General features: G+C 39.6%; 1 protein-coding gene across 1 annotated transcript in view; it reads right to left on the reverse strand.

Annotated features, from left to right (window-relative positions):
- The window catches only part of Gpc6 (glypican 6), a 1,180,899-nt gene that overhangs the window by 13,615 nt on the left and 1,145,491 nt on the right, over nt 1–21,793 (reverse strand). The window contains exon 7 of the mRNA XM_008827006.3: nt 9,106–9,242. Within this exon, the coding sequence (XP_008825228.1) occupies nt 9,106–9,242 (137 nt within the window). The remainder of the gene's footprint in view (nt 1–9,105; nt 9,243–21,793) is intronic.

A 21,793-nucleotide genomic window follows, 5' to 3' on the forward strand; every position in this document is an offset into this window, starting at 1 on the left:
AGTAGATCACAGAGCAGACAGAAAAGAAGACTAGGAGCGAATCTCCAGGGTGCCAAGCTGTAGACAGCAATGGTCTCCTTTGCTCCTATTTGTAGTCACCTCGATTCACCATCTTCTATCACTCAAGAGGTCCTCTCTCCCAGGACCACTGGGAGACCCCTTCACACCAAGTATGCCAACAGAAGGGAAATAAGCACTCTAGAGTACCACATTTGACCATTGCCAATTCTTTGCTCAGACAGATTTCTCACCTTCCCAATATGTTTGTTTGGCTGAGTATAGACTGAGTATTTTACAGTTCTTTAAAATACAGATAGATGCTTAGGGATGTCTTTTCCCACCAGATTAAAACAGTATTATCATCTCAGGCCTGCTTATTCACTGTCTTTACAGATTTCCCATCACCATGCATCAGTCCTCCCTCTTTCCATCTGCTCAGACTTACCAAGTCACAATGTGCTATTTTCTTTGGGTACTCAATCCACACAGTGGCTGGTAAGAGTGACTGATCTGCTTTCCAGATTTTTCTACTTTTCCTACTTCTTACAATTCACCGAGTCTACCTGTTGGCCTCAGAGAGGATTTCCCTGGGGAGGGAGTACTTCTGGGAGGATCAGGTGCCTTACAACACCACAGAGACTCCCTGCCACAGTTGTGACTTCAACAGGTCCAATTAATTTGCATTCTTCAGCCAGGCCTTCAATCACTTCCTCCCAGAAGGCATTTTAAGGAAAGGACACATCGACAGCAAAATCCTGTCTTACAGGGAAAATTCAGCGTGTTGTTTTGCTAGTTCTTTGGGGTGAGGGAGGAGTCTGACAGTGACTGACTTAGGGACCCTGAAGGATTGCCTCAGATAATTGATGTTCTACCAGATAACCTACATGTTGGAGGACATGGCACTTGGACTGTGTCATTTTCTTGTGCTCTGTTCTGTCTCTAGTTTCCTGTGCTCTTCTTTCCTTTTGAATGTCTATGAGTTTAGGAAAAGGGTCCTAAGGAAGAGAGACAATCTGAAAGGAAGTTATTGGTGATATTGCCATGTCCATGTCCTAAGAAAGTAGAACTCTGTTGCCCAAGAGTAATAAGTTAAAGCCTGTGTGAAGACCAGTGGGTTTACCTTTTCTTTCTGCTTTTGCTGGATAAAGCTCTATCCTGTATTTGCTAAGCATATAAAAGTTTTATTTCTTTCTGAGCCTGTACCTTCCTGCCTGCCACCTAATCATTCTTCTCCAGCTCCTACACAGACAGCTCATTCTGGCCACAGGCTGCCCAGTTCGCCCTTCTCAGACATGACTGATGGCTACATGTGTCTTCCTAGGGTCTCCAGGTTCACCCTGGGAACTTGAGGAGGCCTAGATTTGTAATCCACACCATGAGTCTTTAATTTTTTTTTTCCCATTGGCCTTCTCGATTATTATTGATTTTCCCTTGTAACTGACTAGCTTCCTTTCAATTTCTATTTGTCTGCATTGAGTCAGAGTATTCCTCTGTCTACTCCCATTTCCCCCTGAGGAGTTGCTTAGGTCAGTGAAAAACAGGCATAGAAGTTCCACCTGCAGACTTACTTCCTGTTGGTCACTGAAGGCACATCCTATGCTGCCTCTCAGTCAGCAGATACCAATGTGAATGTTAAGGAAAGTTCTGTTTTAGCTCCTCTGATAACCAATGTGCTTTGAGTATTAACTGCTGTGAACTAAATGCCCCCAAGACCTATGTGTGTCTCCTCAAGTTCCCATTGTGATGATACTTAGAGACTGGACTCAGGGAGGTGATTAGGGTTGGATGAAGTCATGATATTGAAGCCCCATGAATGGACCAGAACTCTCCCTTTTCACGATGTGAGGATAGGAGAGGGAGAAAGTCAGGTACAGGATTCTTAGCAAGTGACTCCCTTTTAGAACCAACCATGCTAGCACCCTAATCTTGGACTTCTCAGTCTCTAGAGTGTTATTAAGTTATTAAGAAATTCTATTATTTCAGCTGCTATCTTTGTTACTTTTGTTATAACTCAGTGAGCTGAGGAAGACACTCATTGATTTCAGTACTGACCAAGGATTCAGGATTCAAAATATTCATTCTTATACCACTGTCTTGATTATAACCTACATCATGAAGATTGGGCAATTTAAAATTCTCTCTTGATGCATTTATAAAACCCAACATTTCAATGTCAAGATGACTTCAACATTGCCTATTCTCAGAGGGTGACATTGCAATGGAACTAGGTGACCTCCCTGTCACCATGAGGAAAGCCTCCTGAAAGGAGTCAGAAAAAGCATCTTTGAAGCAAAAAGAAAAACATTCGAGACATTTTCCTCAAGGCTTGTGTGTGAACTGAGAATGGGAATACATCACATGTTGATAAGGTTAAAGCAGGAATACCAGCTCAAACACAGGTAGTAAGATCTGAATTTCAGATTCACGGTGAAATGTTTTTATTATAAGCATATTCTAGTAATTGACCATTAAAAAATTTAGTTTGTATGTGTGTGTGTGTGTGTGTGTGTGTGTGTGTGTGTGTGTGCTTGGAGGCCAGAAGAGGGTACTTATCTCCTGGGGGTGGAGTTATAGGTGACTGTGAGCCACCTGATGTGGGTGCTGGGAGATGAACCCAGGTCTTGCAGAGGCAAGAGCAACAAGTGCTCTTAACTACTGAGCCATCTCTCCAGCCCTGACTGTCCAATATTATAAAGTTCAAGTTATAGCACCCTACCTTGGATGCAGGCTGTGCGGTTCCTGTAACTACATGATTTGGGAGCTCATCAGAAACACAGTTTCACTCAGGTCCTCAGGGAACTAAACTCAGTTTTAGTTTCATTTCTGTTGCTGTGAAAAAAATACCCTGATAAAAAACAACTCAGGGGAGAAAGGTTTATTCAGTTTACAACATCAGTTTACAGTCTATATTGAGGAGAAGTAAAGGCAGAAAGTCAAGAAACTAGCCACATCACATTCACTCTCAAGATCAGAGAAAAGTAAATGCATGGATCTTTGCTTGCTTTTTTGCTCTCAGTTAGTTCTCTCCTCTCTTACACTGTTTAGAAACTCCTGCCTAGGGAATGGTACCACCCACAGTGGGCTGGGTCTTCCTACATGAACTAATAATCAAGTCAACCCCCCAAAGATATGTCCGCAGGCCAACCTGATCCAGACAGCTCCTCATTGAGGCTCTCTTCTCAGGTAATTCTAGGTTGTATTAAGCTGATAATAAAAGCTAAGCAGCACAGATTCTATCTCAAACTTACTGTCTTGGTCAGTTCAGGCTTTCTAACAGCATCATCAACTGGATGGCTTTAGAAAAAAAATACTTGTTTCTCACACCCCTGGGAGTTTGGGGCATTCAAGGTGAAGGCGCTGGCAGATTTTCTCTGGTGAGGTCTTACTTCCTGTTTTGCAGCTGGCCACATTATTGTTCTGTCCTCACGTGAGGTGGGAGAGAGACTAGAATGAGATATTCTCAGTGTCTCTCTTGTTATAAAGGCACAAACCACATTCAGGAGGGCTTCACTTCATGAACAAATGACCTTCCAAAGTCCCTACTTGTAAATACCATCACACTGGGAGTACTGGGGGGTGGGTGGGGATTTTAATGTATGAATTTTGAGAAGGAATGAACATTTAATTCACAACACAACCAGTCAGAATCAGCACTTTAGATAAGTTTTCCAAGAGCTTAGCCAACATACCTAAGTCTGAGTAGGACTGTTTTAGAATTTATAAACAATTGCCATAGACACAGCTCTCCGATCTTCATAGTGTTCCAGATGGTTGACTAAGGCAGAGGTCCTTGTGGCCACCTTGCCTTGTTGTCAGAATGAAGATTTAAATGCAAGTAGGGCCAGTGGGTACACCCACAATTTGGAGGGCAGGCTCCTCCTTCTCCACCTCCTGTTGCCATACCTGCCTGTTTTAGAGCAGAGGGAGTGCTCTTAGGGATAGGCAGTAGTACAGTGAGTGGGGTCAGCAGGATGAAGCCAGTGGCACCGATCCTTGGGCAGTCACTACTTACATCCTTGAGCATAGTCTCAACACAACAGACGATGCAGCTGTCATAACAAAACTACATGTATGTGTAGCCTTTTCTATTTCAAGTTATCATCAATTTCAACAGGTACCATCAATTTAATAACAGCTTTTTGGAAAAATAAGATAATCATTGTTGTAAATGGACATGTCCACTTAGGAGTCATTTTGATTTCAGAAACATTAAAATGGAAACAGCTCTGTTTCTGGGATAGGAGTCAGAAAATAATTGGGAGAAATATGGACGGTGGAAGACAGGCCTGATCAAATAGATATGACAAAAGGGCTGGGTGGGTGCAAACAGAAGATGTATCTGAAGGAGTCTGATGGGTAAAGAATAGAAGAATCTCCTGTCTTATTGGAGAGGTCAGCACATAGGATTTGGTTTGTAAGCGCCAGGCCCACAATGCCCTACCAGTCCTAATGAGTACCTCTGTTCTGTATTCATTAACACATGATGATTCTTTTATTTCTGATTCATTTCTGATTCTTTTATTTCACACAGTTGATAAGAATAACTTTTCTTTCTTCTTTCCCTTTATTCTGTAGTCACTCCCAAGCATTTAAAAATGTCTGTCATCTGAATATCCGTACTTTAAAGTGAGAAAATACTTTTTGCATTATATATGGATTCTTAACTATTATTTGTTTAATCAACACATAAAATTACATGTTTATGCTGCCTCAGGAGATATTTGGATACATGTACACTTATATAATGTTCATATAGGGTAAGTGTATTTATCTCCTTAAATAGCTATCATTTGTTTATGATAAAACATTTAAAATCCTTTCTTTTAGCTTTTTGTTAAATGTCCAGTATGTTATTCTTGGATATAGACACTTCTCCAGTATATTATACACCAGAACTTAGTTCTCTTCTCTAATTGTAACTTAGGACCCATTGATTAGGTTCTTTCATTAAATGTATTCTTCAAATTTTAAAAATAGTTCAGTAGAAGTTCTTTAAGTGAAAAACTTCTCAAATGTGATTCTAGATCCATTAACACCTGGATGAGATGATAGCTTCAGTTCACTATAATTCTACAATCCGTGTATTGATTTCTATTTACCAAGTGTGATCGTTAGTTTGATTATCAACTTTCCACAACTAGAATGGCCTGGGAAGACAGTCTCATTGTGGGACTGTCTAGATCAGGTTGGCCTATGGGTTTATCTGTGTGGGAGATTGTCTTAACTAAGTTAAGAGATGTGGGAAGACCCAGCTCTAGGCAGGGGTGTCCTGAACAGAAGCAAGCAAGCCATGGGGGCATACATGAGTTCGTTTCTTTCTACTCTTGACTGTGGACATGATGCGACCAGATATTTGAAGGTCCTGTCTTGATTTCTTCACAAGGATAGACTATAACCTGTAATTGTAAGCTGAAATAAATTCATTTCTCCCTTAAGTTGCTTTTTTGTCAGGGCATTTTATCACAGGAACAGAAACGAAACTAGAGCACTAAGTTAGTAAATTTAAAGTTGTAATATTAAGATTCCTTTCCAGTAGAAAAATTTTTAAAAAAGAAAATGAAAGAAAGCACGGAACTGTAATTTTTCAATGGGAACACAATTGAGCCATAAATATTTGACAACGCTGCCATTTAAAATAACACACTTATTGCATAGTAAAATGTACACTGCGCTGGGTTAAACATTATGGGAATCTTCCTGGAAATGAATGCACTGCATTCAACTTGGCCATTTTCTTCACTGCATAAAATCTTTCAGATGCTTCCTACTGGTTTCAGGATAAAATTCATGTCTTGCTCTTGAGCACGCAATCAGGTGCTTCTCTACTGTGCAGTCCTTTTCTAAAGCTACGGTCCAAACATCTCATCCCACTGCTCTCTGCAGCCACTGCGGCTTTCCATGTGTTGATTCATTACCAGCTTTCTTAAACTGTGGGTTGCAACCTCATATGGAGTCCCGTAACTGAACATGGGGGTCCTGGAAAATTTGACAACAGTGAAAGATTTCTGAGCACACAATGACTATAATTAATGCAAATTCTGGTGTGTGATGTGATGAATCCTAGGTGTTGCCTGCAGTGCTTGCATGTGTTGGCCCACACAGCTTCATTGAATCCGTGGTTCTGAACACATAACAAGCACACACTGCGGTGCACATGCCCTTATGTACGTGATGCCAAATAGTGTTACTCAATATACCATGGCCAATATTCAAAACTAGTGTGTGTTGCAAATTCCAGTGTTTTTATTGCACTTGCAAAATTTTCACATTTTACTGTATAGAAATATAGTGATTTACTCATGGAAAACAAAGGTTTTCATATTTCTCTATGGTTATTCTTCAGATGCAAATACCAGATTTGTTTATCTTTACATTGTGTTGTGTTATAACGTTTGATTTTTAAAAACTGTTATTTGAGTTGCTGACTTGAATCTTGTAAAATAATCATTACATGAGTTTTGGCTTGGGATTAAAACAGAATTTCCACAAATTTCTGAAATGGTCCTAAACATATTTTTGTTAGTGTGTACTACATATTTATATGAAATGATATTCTCAGCACTAATGATTATAAAATTAAAATATGGATCAACTCTGAAAAATCTCTGAAAGATGCTCTACATCCTGCTGTATCAAATATCCAGCAAAGCTTCATTCTTTATGTAAAGTAAATAAGCACATCCATCTTAATTAGTAGGTTAATTTGCTTTCCTTTTAATAAATGATAAAACTGCATATATTCTTTTTATGTTTTATTTTTTAATTTTATGTGTATGTGTATATATTGGTTGCATGTATGAAAATGCACCCATGTCGTGCAATGCCCACGGAGGTCAGAAGAGAGTGTCAGATCCCCCGGAACTGGAGTTATGAACAGTTATTAGTTGCCATGTGGATGCTGGGATTCGAACCTGGGTCTTCTGCAAGAACATTCAGTGTTCTTAACCATTGAGCTATCTCTCCAGCCCCCAAACTGTATATATTCTAAATAATTTTTAAAAAATAAATTTATGACTCATTATTAGTAAATGTTTTTCTTGTGTATGTATATTATATACCTACACAGTGCCATATCAAAATTCTCAGGCAAAATGGGTCATGAATGGGAACAGTATAAGAAGCTCTGTTAAAATCAGGCGTGGTGGCACACAGTTTTAATCTCAGCACTCCTAAGGCAGAGGCAGGCATATCTCTGTGAGTTCAAGGTCAGCCTGGTCTACATACTGATTTCCAGGTCAGGTGGGGCTACAGGAGACCCTGTCTCAAAAAGGACAAAAAAAAAAAAAAAAAAAAAAAAAAGAAAGAAAGAAAGAAGAAAAGATAAAAAGTCTTATTATACCATCTAATCAGCAGAGCCTATCACAGTACCTGGGGATACTCAATAATATTGCTGATGGTGTGAGTGAATTATATAGACCCATTCAATCTTTTATAGAGCCAAGCACCCATTTCATTTACTTTTTAAAACGTGAACAGGAGAATATTTGGCTGTTTTCTGTTTAGCAGGCAAAAGAATCCTGGGCTAATGAGGGAGTGGCCTGGCATTTCAGCCTTGTAAACTGGGTGCCAGGAACTAGTCATCTTCCTCATCTGAGTGCTTTGACCTCACAAAGATGAACTTGACTAGATCATCCTGACCTCTGGTAGCTCTCACTACAGTGACTTATGTTTCCATTAATTTTCTTGGTAGAGTATAGTCCCTTCCCCTGCCCATAAGTATGAACATCCTTTATATTCCCTTTTGTAAGAAATCACATATGTACAAATATTCAGCAACCTGTGTGACTATCCATGGGAACAAAGTTCACAACAGCTTCTATTTCAGCCAGAGCTGAAAGGTAAACACAAACCTGTGAGCAGAGCAGCTCCGGAGGCCACCTGCTCATCTTTCCCAGTGTCTTTCTGTAGCATCTTTGGGAAGTGATGTATTTAAAAGTGTTAACTCACAGCTAAATTTTCTGTCCAGAAGTCTCCTTTAAAAGAGTGGATGACTGTAAAGCACTCAGCATTTTTGAGTGACATGTTGTTGATATCATTAATTTCCTACTCTAGTCTCATGATTTCACATTTAAATGGTGGTATTTTGGGCAACTTGATTCTGTATCTTTCTGTAGGTGTCCTGGTTTCACCTTGCTAGTAAGATTAGCAACATCATCACCAACAGCAATGTGGGAAGAATACCTAAGGACCTGCATTCTCTGCTAGGTCTCCAGAACTAGTTTCTTATACACCTTCTCTCTCCCTTTGGATGATAGCTGCTGCCTTCTTTTAAAGTTGCCAAATAAAGCCCCTCCACCCCCAAACAGACACCCTCTCAGCTTCTCCACCTGCTGGTCAGCCCCCAAAGATTCCTTGACTCCAGTTTTCCAGCTGCCTCACCCACCTGCAGCTGCACTGATGAAGCCCTGGCAGATTCCTCTCCTCATGTTCTGCCAATATCGGCCAGTTTCCCCATCCAGCTTCTCCACCCCAGGCAAACTCGGGCCAAGCCCAGTTCAAGCTGAATCAACAGATTCAGACGTTCCTTATCAAGTGGCCACAATGTTGGTCAGCAGAGCAAGAAGATGAAAACAGAGTCCTCAGAAGGTTCCCAGGGGCCTTCCCAAGGCATGGGGCCCACTGGGTCCCCTCCTCACTTGTCCCTTAGCCATTCTGTTTTTACCTTTCTATCAAACACTTTAAATTTTTCTCCAAGTATGAAAATGAACAGCTGAATGTTCATTTCCTACTTATCTTAGGATAAAAAAGTAAAAAGAGCCCTGCAAGTTAAACTATGGATAAAAATAGCTCTGCTCTCTTAAAGTCATTAAGTGAACATAAAAGGACTCTTTGTGATCTCAGGCTACATGTAAGCTGGCCTCTGTCACCATCCTTCTGTCCTCATGCAGAGGTGAGGCATTCAGAACAAGTTCCAGGCTTAATGGCACCTTGAGAGCAAGTGCTCCGAGGTGCCCATCAAACCTGTCACTCTCAACAGCTGTGTCTGAGTGACACTGTGCACCTCTGCCCACCATTGCTTTCTGCACAGACAGGTCTGCAGTGATGCCAGGAGAGTCTTGCAGAGCTGGACTGCTGTGCCCATATCCAAGCATCTAGGAGCCTCACCTGGCTTTGCTGTGTCCATTCCAGCACTCCTCCTCGTTGGATGTGCCTGCTGTCACGCTTTCATCCTTGCAGATAGTGTAGGGCAACGTGGACCAGACCTTTTTAGAAAGCTTCAGTTTCTCTTTTATGTCTGTGACCTGATCAAGAAACCAAGGAAAGGGAGTGAGGATCCTCTTCAGGTTTTATTTGTCTCTATACAAGGATGTAACAGAGTGGAGAATACAGACCTGTGGTGCAAGGGGCATGAGCTACCATTTTAACAAAGAAACTGCTACAGGGCTCGTTGCCCAGGAAAGCCCAGACTCCACCTTCCTCTAGCTCCTTGTAGGGAATGCTCAGGTCATTGGCTCTCTGTTTCCCCTCTTCTTTCTTTGAATTATAAACTAAGGAAATATCTCATCTGGCTTTGGGTCACTCTCCCACTGAAAATCCTTCAAATTCCCTAAATACATGCTTTAGAATTCATTTCCCTGAATTTCAGAAAAACTCTCCAAAATAATGCACCAAGAGATAGAACATGTTTCCCAATGGACTACTTTGTTTCTGCAATAAATAAATATTGTCCCAAGTCCAGCTGTTGGTAATCTCTGTTCTAGTACAATTCATAGGCTCAACAGAATACATTTGGATGGTGAACAGTAAATTCAATTCACCTCAGCATTTCCAGCATTCAAAGAGGAAGGTCAGTCAGTCTCACTATGAACATACAATGCAAGGGCCAGAAGGCCAGAGGGATTTAATGCCTGTTAGGAGTTTTCAGGCTTAACACTGACTTCTTACCTGTGGGAAGGGGAGGGCAAGGACTTGATGCCATTTTAAATCCATCATGAACATCTAGGTTCATGCAGTCAGTATCCTGGTTGCCTTTATTCTTTGCAAATGGAGAAAACCCGTGGACCAATAAAATACATCAGTTACAGGTTGAATTGGGTCCTCATAAATGAGCATTTTGAGGCTTTGATCCAAAGTACCCCAGAATGTGATATGATTTTGAGGTGGGGTTTTTACAGAGGTAAGGGTTCAGATGAACCCTAAATCATGATGGTTAAGTTTTTATGCAAATGGAAACTGTGGTTACAGAGATATGCAGAGGGGGAAGGAAGATGGTATGGGGAGACAGACACAGGAAGAAATGGCCATGTGAAGGCCCAGGGGAAAGTCATGGAACTATCCTTCCCTATAGTCATGACAAGAACGAACCCTGTAGATACCTTGATATCAGAATTCTTGCTTCTTCTGGCCCCCAGTTAGATTCAAACTCAAACTCTATGTGCAGCCCAGGGTCCACCAGGTTGATGGCACATGTGGCCCTCTTCACTTCCTGGTCAGCAGCTTCCTCTGTGTCTTCTAGACCCTATGCTTCTTGAGGTAGGGATAGGCTTGGAAATTGTCTCATTCTCAGTGGTTAGACATGGTTGAGTGACCCAGTCATCCCAGTTAGGGACCTGGTGAACTCCAAGATGCTAAAGTCATAATACAAAAACTGGCAAAGCCCAGAATGAGTTAGTGATATGTCTTCACACACACAGCAGGTATTTGATAAATGTCCATTGAAATAATAGTATTATTGATTTTTATTTATGTGTGTATGTGTTTGGGGGTGTCTACAGAGGGCAGAAGAGGACATAAGATCTCTTGGAACTGCAGTTACAGGTGGTTGTGAGCCACCTGATGTGGGTGGTGGGAACAGAACTCAAGTTATTTGGAAGAGCAGCAATTGCTCTCAACCACTGAGCCAGCTCTCCAGGAGAGATAATAGTTTTGTCCCAATCTGCTACACGTTCACAGACAATATTGCAAGCACTGGGTAATTAGAGATCATAATAACGTGTGCCCTGCATCTTGAAAAGGGTAGATAGATCCACGGAGCTATAGTGGACTACATGAAGAGCCCCTCATGAGCATGGGGGTGCAGCTGCCCCCCAATGCTCACCAGAGCACGTTTTATAAGCAGGGCATATTTTTGCTGGCATTTGGTAGCTGCTCATTTTCACTGTGAAATTCATGGAGACAGCAGCAAAGAAGTCATGGGAAATGTAAATGCTGTTTCAGCACTCTGCGTGGACACTGGGTGGTTCACCTGAGTCAGACAGCCGAACCAGCTGCCCTGATTAGCCACTGGGAAAGAACATGCCTGTGATTCTAAAGCATGCTGAGTGACGGTGGTTTATTTTCAGTGTCAGGAAAGTTTTCAATTCTCACATTGTTTAGAAATATTTTTCCTTGTCCTATTTGACTTCTTGATTTCTGAATAATACTGTAACTGCTTTTCTGAATTACACGGAACTGTTTTGTAGTAGCTCCAGATGTGAGCTTTGACTTTCTGTTTTATTTTCTGGAAACTAAGAACATGAAGCTGTTCACCAAGTTTTATGTTAACAAGTACTTTCAGAACAAATATATTATGGATAGTAAATGCTGAGTCCTAAATCAGTAAAAAATACAAGCCTGATGGAAAAGGAGACCTGGGATCAAAAATCAAGTTTATTTCTCAAATGAGTTATTCTAGGATGAACTACTCACAGCACTTGCAAATGGTGTTTACCATTGGCCCAATGTCATGTGATAGTAGTATTTGTGATGGATAAGTATTATTAGAGACAGGGTCTCACTATGTCACCCTTGCCAGCCTGGAACTTGCTATGTAGACCAGACTGATCTTGAACTCACAGATATCTGCCTGCTCTGCCTCCCGAGTGCTGGGATTAAGGATATGTATCACCATACCTGGCAAGTATTAATTTTTTAACCTATGTTATTGATACATTCTGAAAGATCAACTTCTATTATTCCATAGGAACTTGATACATATATACATATATATATGTATATATATCTATATCTATTCACAGGAAAAATCTGAGCTACCTTTCAGAACTTATCTGGAGTTTATTTTTATTTTGGACAGTTTTAACTACCAATTTTTGTGGAGATCTATCTCTTAGTTTAAAGCCCATGAAGACCTGACTCCATAGGTCAGGCACCATTCCCTGTATCCACCCTAATGTAGTTGCCCAGTTACAGAAAAGAGGAAGAAGGGTGATGGGGCAGAATAACTGCTGAAAATGGATGCATGAAATCCAAAGAGCAGAAAGGAGCATTCAGCCACTTTTATCTGGAGATTTCACTTGAGAAATAAACTTATCACAAATACTTAACTTGAATCTCATGAAATTTCTGACTTAACTTCCAATTTACAGCAGTACTGCGGATAGAGAAACAGACTAAGTAACACCATAAATAAATGATCAGACACATCTGGGGAATAAGACATTATATAAGACAACTGGCCTCAACTCTTCAAAAGAGCCCAAGTAAATAAATAAATCAATAAAGGCAGCAAGACTGTTCTAGATGAAAAGTAAATCCAAAAGACATACCAACCAAATGTCATGTGCAAAACCTTGCATCAGTCCTGGATTTGGAGGTCGGCAACCAGCTGTAAGTGAGTTTTGAGATAATGGGGCAATTTTGAATATAGAACAGATAGTTGTTGAGAATATTGAATTACTGTTAATTTTCTCAAGTGTGATGATACTGCGGCTGTGCAGGAATCTCTTTCAGGAGATTCATGTTGAGATATTTAGGCATGAAATGTCATTATGACGTTTACTTATTTGAAAATAGCAAACAAAACAAAAGCCCTCTACCACGATTGAACCACTGGAGGAATACTGATGTTGAATTTACTATATTTATTTGTAGCCATTTCAGCAGTGTTTGAAAAAGTCAAAAATAATGAAATGTTGGAAAGAAGTAAGAACATATTGTCTGGCACATGGCTTTTCAGAGCCTAGCTAGAAGTCACCGACCTTCCGTAATGGGGTAGCTGAGCTTTCACAGAGCTAAGGCACTCAAGTTCAATCTCTGCAACTCTATCTTGCTGAGATATTTTCATCACACCCTTTGTACAATAGGGACACAGAGATTTTGAGAGGCTAAAAACCCTTGTCACACATCTGGTCAATGGTGGGAAGCAGAGTTAGATGCAGATATAAATTTCAAAATGGTTACTTTTAACTACCAGGCTCACAGGTGTCATTTCAATAGTTCCAGTTTCAATAGTTCAACAGTTCAACAGTTCAACAGTTCAATAGTTTCTCTGGTTGTGAGACTGTGTGCATTCTGTGGAGGCAGCAGTGACTCACCATGACACTCCTGCTTCTATTTTTTAAATATAAAAATATAAGTGAAATTAAGCATTCTTAATTTTTCAGTCAGAGACTGATGCTGCAGCCAGTCCATGTGGTGATGGTCATTTCTCAGTTATCAGATGGGACCAGTAAGCCTTCCACCAAAGGGAGGGTGCATTGGCACCTCCCCTGTGGCATACTGAGACAGCATATGTGTGGGTCCACACATTTATGGATGAGGTTCCATGATTTTCACCAACTCATTCAATGGAGTAGTGAGTGATAATGGCTTTTGGAAGAAACAATGTGGGCTGTTTGTCATTTCAAACAATGGAAGCATACAGGAACAATGAAATGGCAGGTTGAATACGGAGGTGCTCCCAGTGGCAGAGAATCTGTTCCAAGGCTCTTGTGGATGCTCTAAAGTGTGCATAGTACTAAGAACCATGTATTCTATGTTTTTTACCTTCATATACATTCCTATGATAAAGATTAACTTGTAAATTACTCATACTAAGAAACTGACAGTAACTACTAATAAAGTAGATCATAACAAGGTGCTCTAACAAAACTTAGGAGAGTAAGGTTTCTCAGAACATCTTACTACACTGTATGCATATTTCCTCTTATGATGCAGTGAAATGATACAATGCCAATATTATGAGGTAAAGTGAGGCTAAGGACATAGGATTTCTGACATCACCGTGGGCTACTATAGGCTTTCAGGTGATATATGAGGTAACGTAGCTGCCTTGGGTGATCCTTGACCACAGTCATTACAATGTCGTGAGATGAACTTTGGTATCCTGGACAACTGGGTGTGTGACATTTTAAGTAGAAGGGACCAGGGCACTGTCATATTTCTTCAGCTTGCTCAGAAAAGCGTGTTATTTGAAACTTATGAATTGCTTATTTCTGGAATTTTCCATTTAATATTTTCAACCTGCTTACACTGTGTTGTGTTCAAATCAGGGTAATTTTATCTTCAAACACTTGTCATTTCTTTGTGTTGGGAACATATACATTTCTTTCTTCTAGCTTACTTTCATACATCTGCAACAATATGAAGTAAAATAATAGAAATTCTTGGTTTTATCACCTCATCCTTGTGTGGACTTTGTGATGTATAGAATATATTACTTCAGTCATGATAATATATAATTGAGGCATAAATAAGTATAAGTATCTGAATGTCTATTATCCTGAGTATTTTGCTGCTGGAGATGTAATAAAAGAAAAAAAGAAAAGAAAAGAGAACATGGAGATCACCCGTCTCTAGCACAGGGGCTCCTGTGATTTATTCTGAATCAGTGAGCTAGCAGAGCAAAAAATTCAGTGACGTTCAGAGGATTCCGTTTAATGAGAGGGAGAAGTTGAAGACAATTTAGAAAAGTTTCAGCACATTGGTTAAGTAAGAAAAAAGGGTTTATTGCTTGGAATCCTTCATTACACACTTACATCTTTATGAGTCAAGTTTTAGAAAGATGGCTAGTACATTATGGCTGTCCTTGAAGGATGCGTAACCAGTGTGTCTAGTGGCGGTAAACTGTTAGGAGGAAGCAAAAGGCTGTCAGAGCCTTGATAGCAATTTGTTTGGAAGTCTTTCCAGGGAATACCCTATTCCCTCCTAAGCAACTCAGGCTTTGCTGATATTTTCTCTCTGTGACTGCTGAATTCCACCGTGGGAACAATTAGGATAATTAGTAATTCTATCCAGAGGACTTAAAACTGAAAACATGCCATGGCCTCCTGGGTCTTCACCTCCAAGAACAAGATGATTTTACCCATGCAGAATCTGCTGCTTTTAGCCTTTACTCTGGTCTTCAGCTACTCATTTCACTAAAGAGCAGCTGGATATTCATGACTCCCAGGGAACATTTGCTGCACAGTCCAAGACTCAGCAAACAGCACTTAGTGTGTACCAGGTGCTTAATAAATATTTGTTGAGTGAACACACATAATGAACAGCATAGCCAATTATATGTTAAAGGAAGTAAGATTTTAAAACTTATTGATTATTTGCCAGGTGGGGCTGTTCAGACTTTCTTTTAGAGAGTTGGGAAGACATGGACAAATTCAATAAGGCCTTTAGAAAAAATCTCTTCCCTTACCCTGATTACTAACAGAGCAGGAGGGGATCGCAGATGATCCCCTTGCACATCTAGTTAGGATTCCAGGCTCTTGTATCACAAATGTCATTCCAGCTGTCATTTACCTATGGTAAGGCGGGAGAGCTCAGGGACCTTAAAGGCAATCTTGACTTGTGATAAAACATGAGAATTTAAGTGAAAATGGAATGACTTGCATCTTAAACAGTCTTTACAATCCTTATAGTGATGTAGCATTTCCAGTAGCTCCTCTTTGGTTTTCTAAGCTAAGGGATCTGTAGAATTCCTATTTGGGGGTGCATTTGAACCTCATTATCATCTTTGTCTCTTCTGTAGATTACTGGGTGGGACATACTTGAATTTATCCTTTAAAATTATGTCTGTCTATCCATTCAGCAAGATCTTAAGTGTGTTTACCCAGGACACCTTCCTTCATCTGGATCTTTCCTGGGCAGCCACTGTGAGAAGACCACCTGCTGTTCTCCATCAATCATCCTTGGACCAGAATGTACTGTGCTAGCTACCTGTTGTGTGCAGCTGGCCCTATGCCCTGTTTACTTATGACTTCAGAAAGACTCCAGTGTGATTACTTCATCTGTATAAAAACATAATGTAATCAGATGTAAATAATATATACCATATCTTTAGAAAAAAGATGATTAATATTTAAAGGGCTATATACTAAATAATACATAATAAGGGAAAAACAATGTGAATATTTTATAGACTGAAGGTCATTTGTTAGCTTTGGAAAACAATCTGTTTAAAGAAACAAAGGCAGCCTAGCTACTTGAGAAATTCAGTGTATGTAATAATTTTTACAACCTAAGAATGTACTAATCCGGTTTTGGAGACAGTGGCCTTGTCTAACTTTGTTTAAAGAAGAATCAGCTTGTCATAAAGTAGCAGGTTGTTCAACTCACTGTGCAAGCTAGGATTTAAGGCATGTATACTCTCTTGATAACCAAACTAGGTCTGGGAGTATACCAATTTATAACTTCTCTCACTCACTTGAAAACACAGAGTCTAGAGTATTTAAAATTCCTAAGTTTCAGAGCAAATACTATTTTTTTTCCCCCAGCATGGCCAAACTTCAACAAGGTCTCTCTAATATTCTTAGAGGAAGTGGGGTTTACCAGTGCCATGGAGTTCAATGAGGAAGCCCAAGACCTAAAGCATGCTTAATTTACTTGCTCTATTTATGGTAGAGCTTGGACTTAAAATCACGTCTGATAATGACTCTTAGCAGCCTATGCATACATCAGTTTTCAACTTATGTGAAACGTTTGATACTGTTTTTCATATCCCAGAGTGTCCTTGTCTAGCCTACAATGTTTAAGTTCTCAATGCTTTGTGGGAAGAGTGTTTATGACATGTTTTGTTTTGGGAAATTTCTAAATAGGACTTGGGGGTGACAGCAGGGATCTGTTGAATCCAGCCTGGAAGTGAACCTAAAGCAGACTGCTTTAGCAGACTTTGCCTATATAACATACCCAGCATTCATCTGAGTCTTCAAGTCACTGTGTAACTTAGAAACAGCCCCACATTCTGGGCTTTACCATACATTTCCAGGGAATTCAATAACAACTTCTAGTCCATTACCATGTGACATATTTTTTCCCCTGTGGTACTGGCACTCACAACATTGCTCCCCAAGGAGACAAACACTCATGCATTTTGCAGGAAAAAATAGGAAGGATAAAAAACCCAGTAGGAAGTGAGAGACTCTCTGAAGGTTCAAAAAGACAATGTTTAGTTTTGTTGAGTTTCTCAGGGGATCAGGAATTGGATAAAAAATTTAAAGAGTGAATTATCCCCTCTGGCTTCCGGTTTGGAGTTTCTTAGGTAGATGATCACACTCTATGAAGAGCATGACCCTGAGAAGACAGATGGAGTCTTCATCAGGCAGAACTTTGGTCCTCAAAGGGAATTAAATATGGGAAATATCAGAAATATCTTCCTATGCTATTCAGGTCATACTTTTTTGCAGAGATTTATTTTCAAAAACAACAAAATTTCACACTTGTTACCTAATGTTTTATTGTGTCTTGTTGTCTATGATATTACATTTCAGGCAATTAAGTATAGAAAGTATTCCATATGCCCTTGAGAAATGGCACAGTCTGACTTTGAACCAATACCTATTTAATTTAATAGTAAAGAGAAAAAAGAAGTCATTTAGTCTGTAAATCCACACAAAATCAGAGAATTACTTTGCACAGTACGTACTCCAATTATGGCATTATTTGCTTTTTAAGACAGAAAAAATATGAACGATTGTTAAGGAGTGGTTTTATTGTTGAACTGGAATTTTGAGGCTCAGCAGAGCTCCTGTGTACCAAAGCTTCTAGAAGATTCCTTTTTTAGATGTGTATTTTATTTTAATAGTGAAAGCATTCATTATTTCATATAAGTATATAATTTTGCAATAAAGTGAACATATGTAATTATTGGTGCCCAACCCATGAGTTTTAAGTGATTACATTTTGGAAATTAGGTTTTTTTTTCAGTAAATACTTATTTTATGAATGCATAAAGTGTGAAGGACATGCTTCTAAATTTTGATCTGTATTGCCTGATGGCCCCCCCAAACTTATAATTAACAGGGGAGTGCTGTGTATGTGTGCTCATTTTTTCCATTTTAACACGCTCAAACTTACTATTCAATATCTGTCAATTGGAAAGGTAAATATAAATGTCAAACATTTACATTTTTAATACTAACATTACTGAAATCAACAATAAACTTTCTTCATGGACTAATTTTTTTCTTTTTAATATAGCCTGTTCTAATTCATGTGGTGCTTTGTTGTGAGTTCTATAGTTCCACCTGGCTTTAACTCACCCATTGATTGATAGTGTTATTTTCTGATATTTTGAAGCTAGATTTTCATTTTCTTTCATTTTTTTTATAACAAGCTTTTTATTTGGGTGAATTTCATAGACTAGTTCTGCATATAGATCATTTCTCCCCTCTCTTTCCCCCCAAACACTCCCATGTCCTCTCCCTCGCTCTCAAATTCATGACTTCTTCTTTAATTATTATTGTTACACACACACACACACACACACACACAAATATACATATATATTCTACTAAATCCATTCAGTGTTGCTCATATGCTATATGTGTTTAGGGATGACCACTTAGGATAACTTGTCATCCTTGTTATTCAGGGATAGCTGGTCCCTGGAGAAAAGGGATTCTCCCTCCTTCAGCAGCTGTTGATTGCCTGTAGTTCTTCATTGAAGGTGGGACCTTGTGAAATTTCTCACATCAATGTTGGCATGCTCATTGGTGATGCCAATATGCAGGTCTTGTTTAAAATATATTGTTGAGATTTTGTTTGTGGGTGCAGCTTCATGTGCTTCTAGAGTATTCTTTTTTTTTTTTTTTTTTTTTTTTTTTTTTTTTTAAAAAAAAAAAAAATCTCCCTGTACCCAGTAGTTGTCCTGGAACTCACTATGTAGACCAGGCTGACCTTGAACTCACAGAGATCCCCCTGTCTCTGCCTCCCAAGTGTTGGGATTAAAGGCATGCACCACCATGCCCGGCCCAGCTTCTAGAGCATTCTTGACCAAGATTTACTTACATTTTGTTTAATTATTTACTATGACATATACCACTGTCTAATGAAAGAGGCCTCAGGTTTTGCTGTTTGTGCTGAAGCAAGTCTCATCCCTTTTCTGGGCAGTTCTTGAAGTCTTTATGGAGAGGCTGACCATACAACACAAGGAGGTTCCAGTCCCTTCCCTTGTGATAACACGCTGAGGTCCCAACTTTCTTTTCTCTATTCATTCATGACCTATGGGTGTTTTTTCTTCTTTTTCTCCTGTCTACTCCCCATTGCCGATCCATTTCTGATCTTGGATGTGAATAGTCTTTTTTCTCTTACTATCTGCTTTGGAGAGCATCTCTGTTTTCCTTAGCGGCTAACTCTGGCCTCTATCATTTTGTAGACATTATTTTGGCTGCAGAGATGCACAGATCCCAGAGGAGCTGCCCTGATCTAGAGCACGGATTCTGACAAGTGCTGACTCCAAATTAGGTTGTTAGAAATGCAGTCTTCATAATGCTGGACAAGGAGACCTCAGGTGCAGTCTCACACAAAGAGAACAAATTCAAGATTGCCACCAGTTATCTAAGGCACACTAAAGAAGGTCAGGTATTTAAAATCCGAGCTCTGCTCCTACCTCATCTCCATAATCATCATAGAATGACAACTTTGGAAGATTCTTTGTGGTTTAAAAAGCAGGTTTCTCTATTTCCTAATATAGCCATCAGGATCATGGTAGTGCAGTGGGACTGGCCACTTTGGATATAAATGAATCTTGATATTATCATTAATTCAGAAAAACTACTAATTTTGTCAATGTGAGAAAAGGTTGACTGTTTTGAACATTTAGTCATTCTGAAATTTTTTGTTTCTCAGCCATTTGTTTCTTGCAATGTACAAACTCTTCAGAGGGGCTTTGGTGACATCCAGGAAATCAAAACAGAAGCCTAATTTCTATTCCTATGTGTGATTGATATAAAAATGATCCTGCTAAGCACATAAACACCTGAAGTTACTAAAAATACTGAAAATTTATCTCTTGGAAAATGAAACTCAGGATATTACTAATGCGTGTCTGCTAATTAAAAAGGAGAGGGTGCTGGGGGCACTGCTCAGCTGGTAAATTGCTTGCCTCATAGCATTAAGGGCCTGAGTTCAATCCCTAAGAACCCAAGTAAAAATGTCAGGTATTGGTTGGGTGTGGTGGTGCACACCTTTAATCCCAACATTTGGGAGTGGAGGCAGGCAGATCTCTGTGAATTCAAAGCCACCCAGGACTACATAGTGAGACCTGTGTCAAAAAGTCAAAAACCAAAACCAAAACTTCAAGGAAAAAAGCCAGGAATGGTGATGCACTTGTAATCTCAGTGTGGGGGAAATGAAGACAGGTAGATCTGTGGAGGTATGTGGTATTCCTAAGTATGTTCACTGGTCTCCACATGTAGCACACAATATACACTTCCATTTGCATGAACACATGCTGAAAAGGGGGAGAAGAGGACTCATGAAGCATTTTACTTCAAGTTTTAGCACCCCTCAGTAGTTCAGAATTTGCCCTTTTGTTCTGAATTACTGGGACTTTATTCTTCCACACCTAATCTGAGAAATGGACACGAGTTCTCGTCTATTGCTCTAAAGTCACTTTAAATATTTGGAGCTTAACAGGAAATAGGGAATATTTTTTTGCTCAACTGAGAATGGTGTAATTGAGCAAGGCCTTCCTCGGTAAGCAGTTATAAACTTGGTTTCATCCAACAGTAAGAGTTCACAAAGATGAACTCACTGGGAAAAGCAATTTAAATGCAGTGCAGAAAAATACTCAGCAGATCATAGGTGCAAATCAGATTTATCTAAATTCTAAAGCCATTTAGGGTAGGCATGGGTTGTCCTAAATCTTTTATGGAATAGGCAATAAAAAGCATATAAATCTCTTTTGGGCTTATGTGATTTGATTTATATGTAACTATGTAGGCTCATACTGTGTGGTGCATAATAAATGCTACTTTTGCATCAATTGTTTTATATTCGTGATATAACAAAGGGTCTTGCTTTTTCCCTTCATGAGTTGAGCTTGAGTTTAATTACTGATGATTTTGGCTTAAAAGGGTTCTAAAACTAATAGAATCAGATACTAATAAATTCTAAATCATGGAACCCTAGGTATCTATGAGCTCTAACTCAAACATGAAAATCTCCAGTGGGTCACAGATTTAGCAATAACTGTATGTGTACCAAATTAACTGTCTTTATTTGAGCGCTCCTTTTGATACCCAGAGCTCTCTGCAGAGTATGTGCTCCCATGGGTCCCTTTGGATTTTCCCCGTTCACAGTGATTGGTGGTCTTCCTCCTTAGTCTTCAAGTAATGTCAAGTCAGGAACATTCTCCTGCTCTCTGCATTCCAGATGATGGATGCTCTACCTTCCAGTTCAATGTCTGGCTTATGCAGTACTCAGTAGGTGGCATATGAAGGAATGAACAAGGAAATAAATGAAACAGAATAGGCAGAAGAGGGCATTTAAATTCTGGATCTCCAAATAAAATTGTAGTGAGCGTGTTGGCATAGACCTGTAATCCCAGCACTTTGGAGGCTGAGGCCAAAATGACCTTACTTGGATTTCCATTGGAAGGAGCATCTTCCTTGTAGATCTCACTATTTCACTGACAAATGTTGCTTAGGGTCTACTTATTGATAATCATTTCAACCACACACACGTACACACACATATACACTAATACACACACTCATGTCTAGAATTTACAGTGCACAGAGTGTTTCAAATTTCTGGGAATGTTGTGATAGACAAGCCACAGTTTGCTTTCAATCAACCTGTTACTCAATGAAGCACACACACACACACACACACACACACACACACACACACATATATA

Source organism: Nannospalax galili, unplaced genomic scaffold (assembly GCF_000622305.1).
Source record: "Nannospalax galili isolate Female #2095 unplaced genomic scaffold, S.galili_v1.0 scaffold272, whole genome shotgun sequence".
NCBI lineage: Eukaryota > Metazoa > Chordata > Mammalia > Rodentia > Spalacidae > Nannospalax > Nannospalax galili.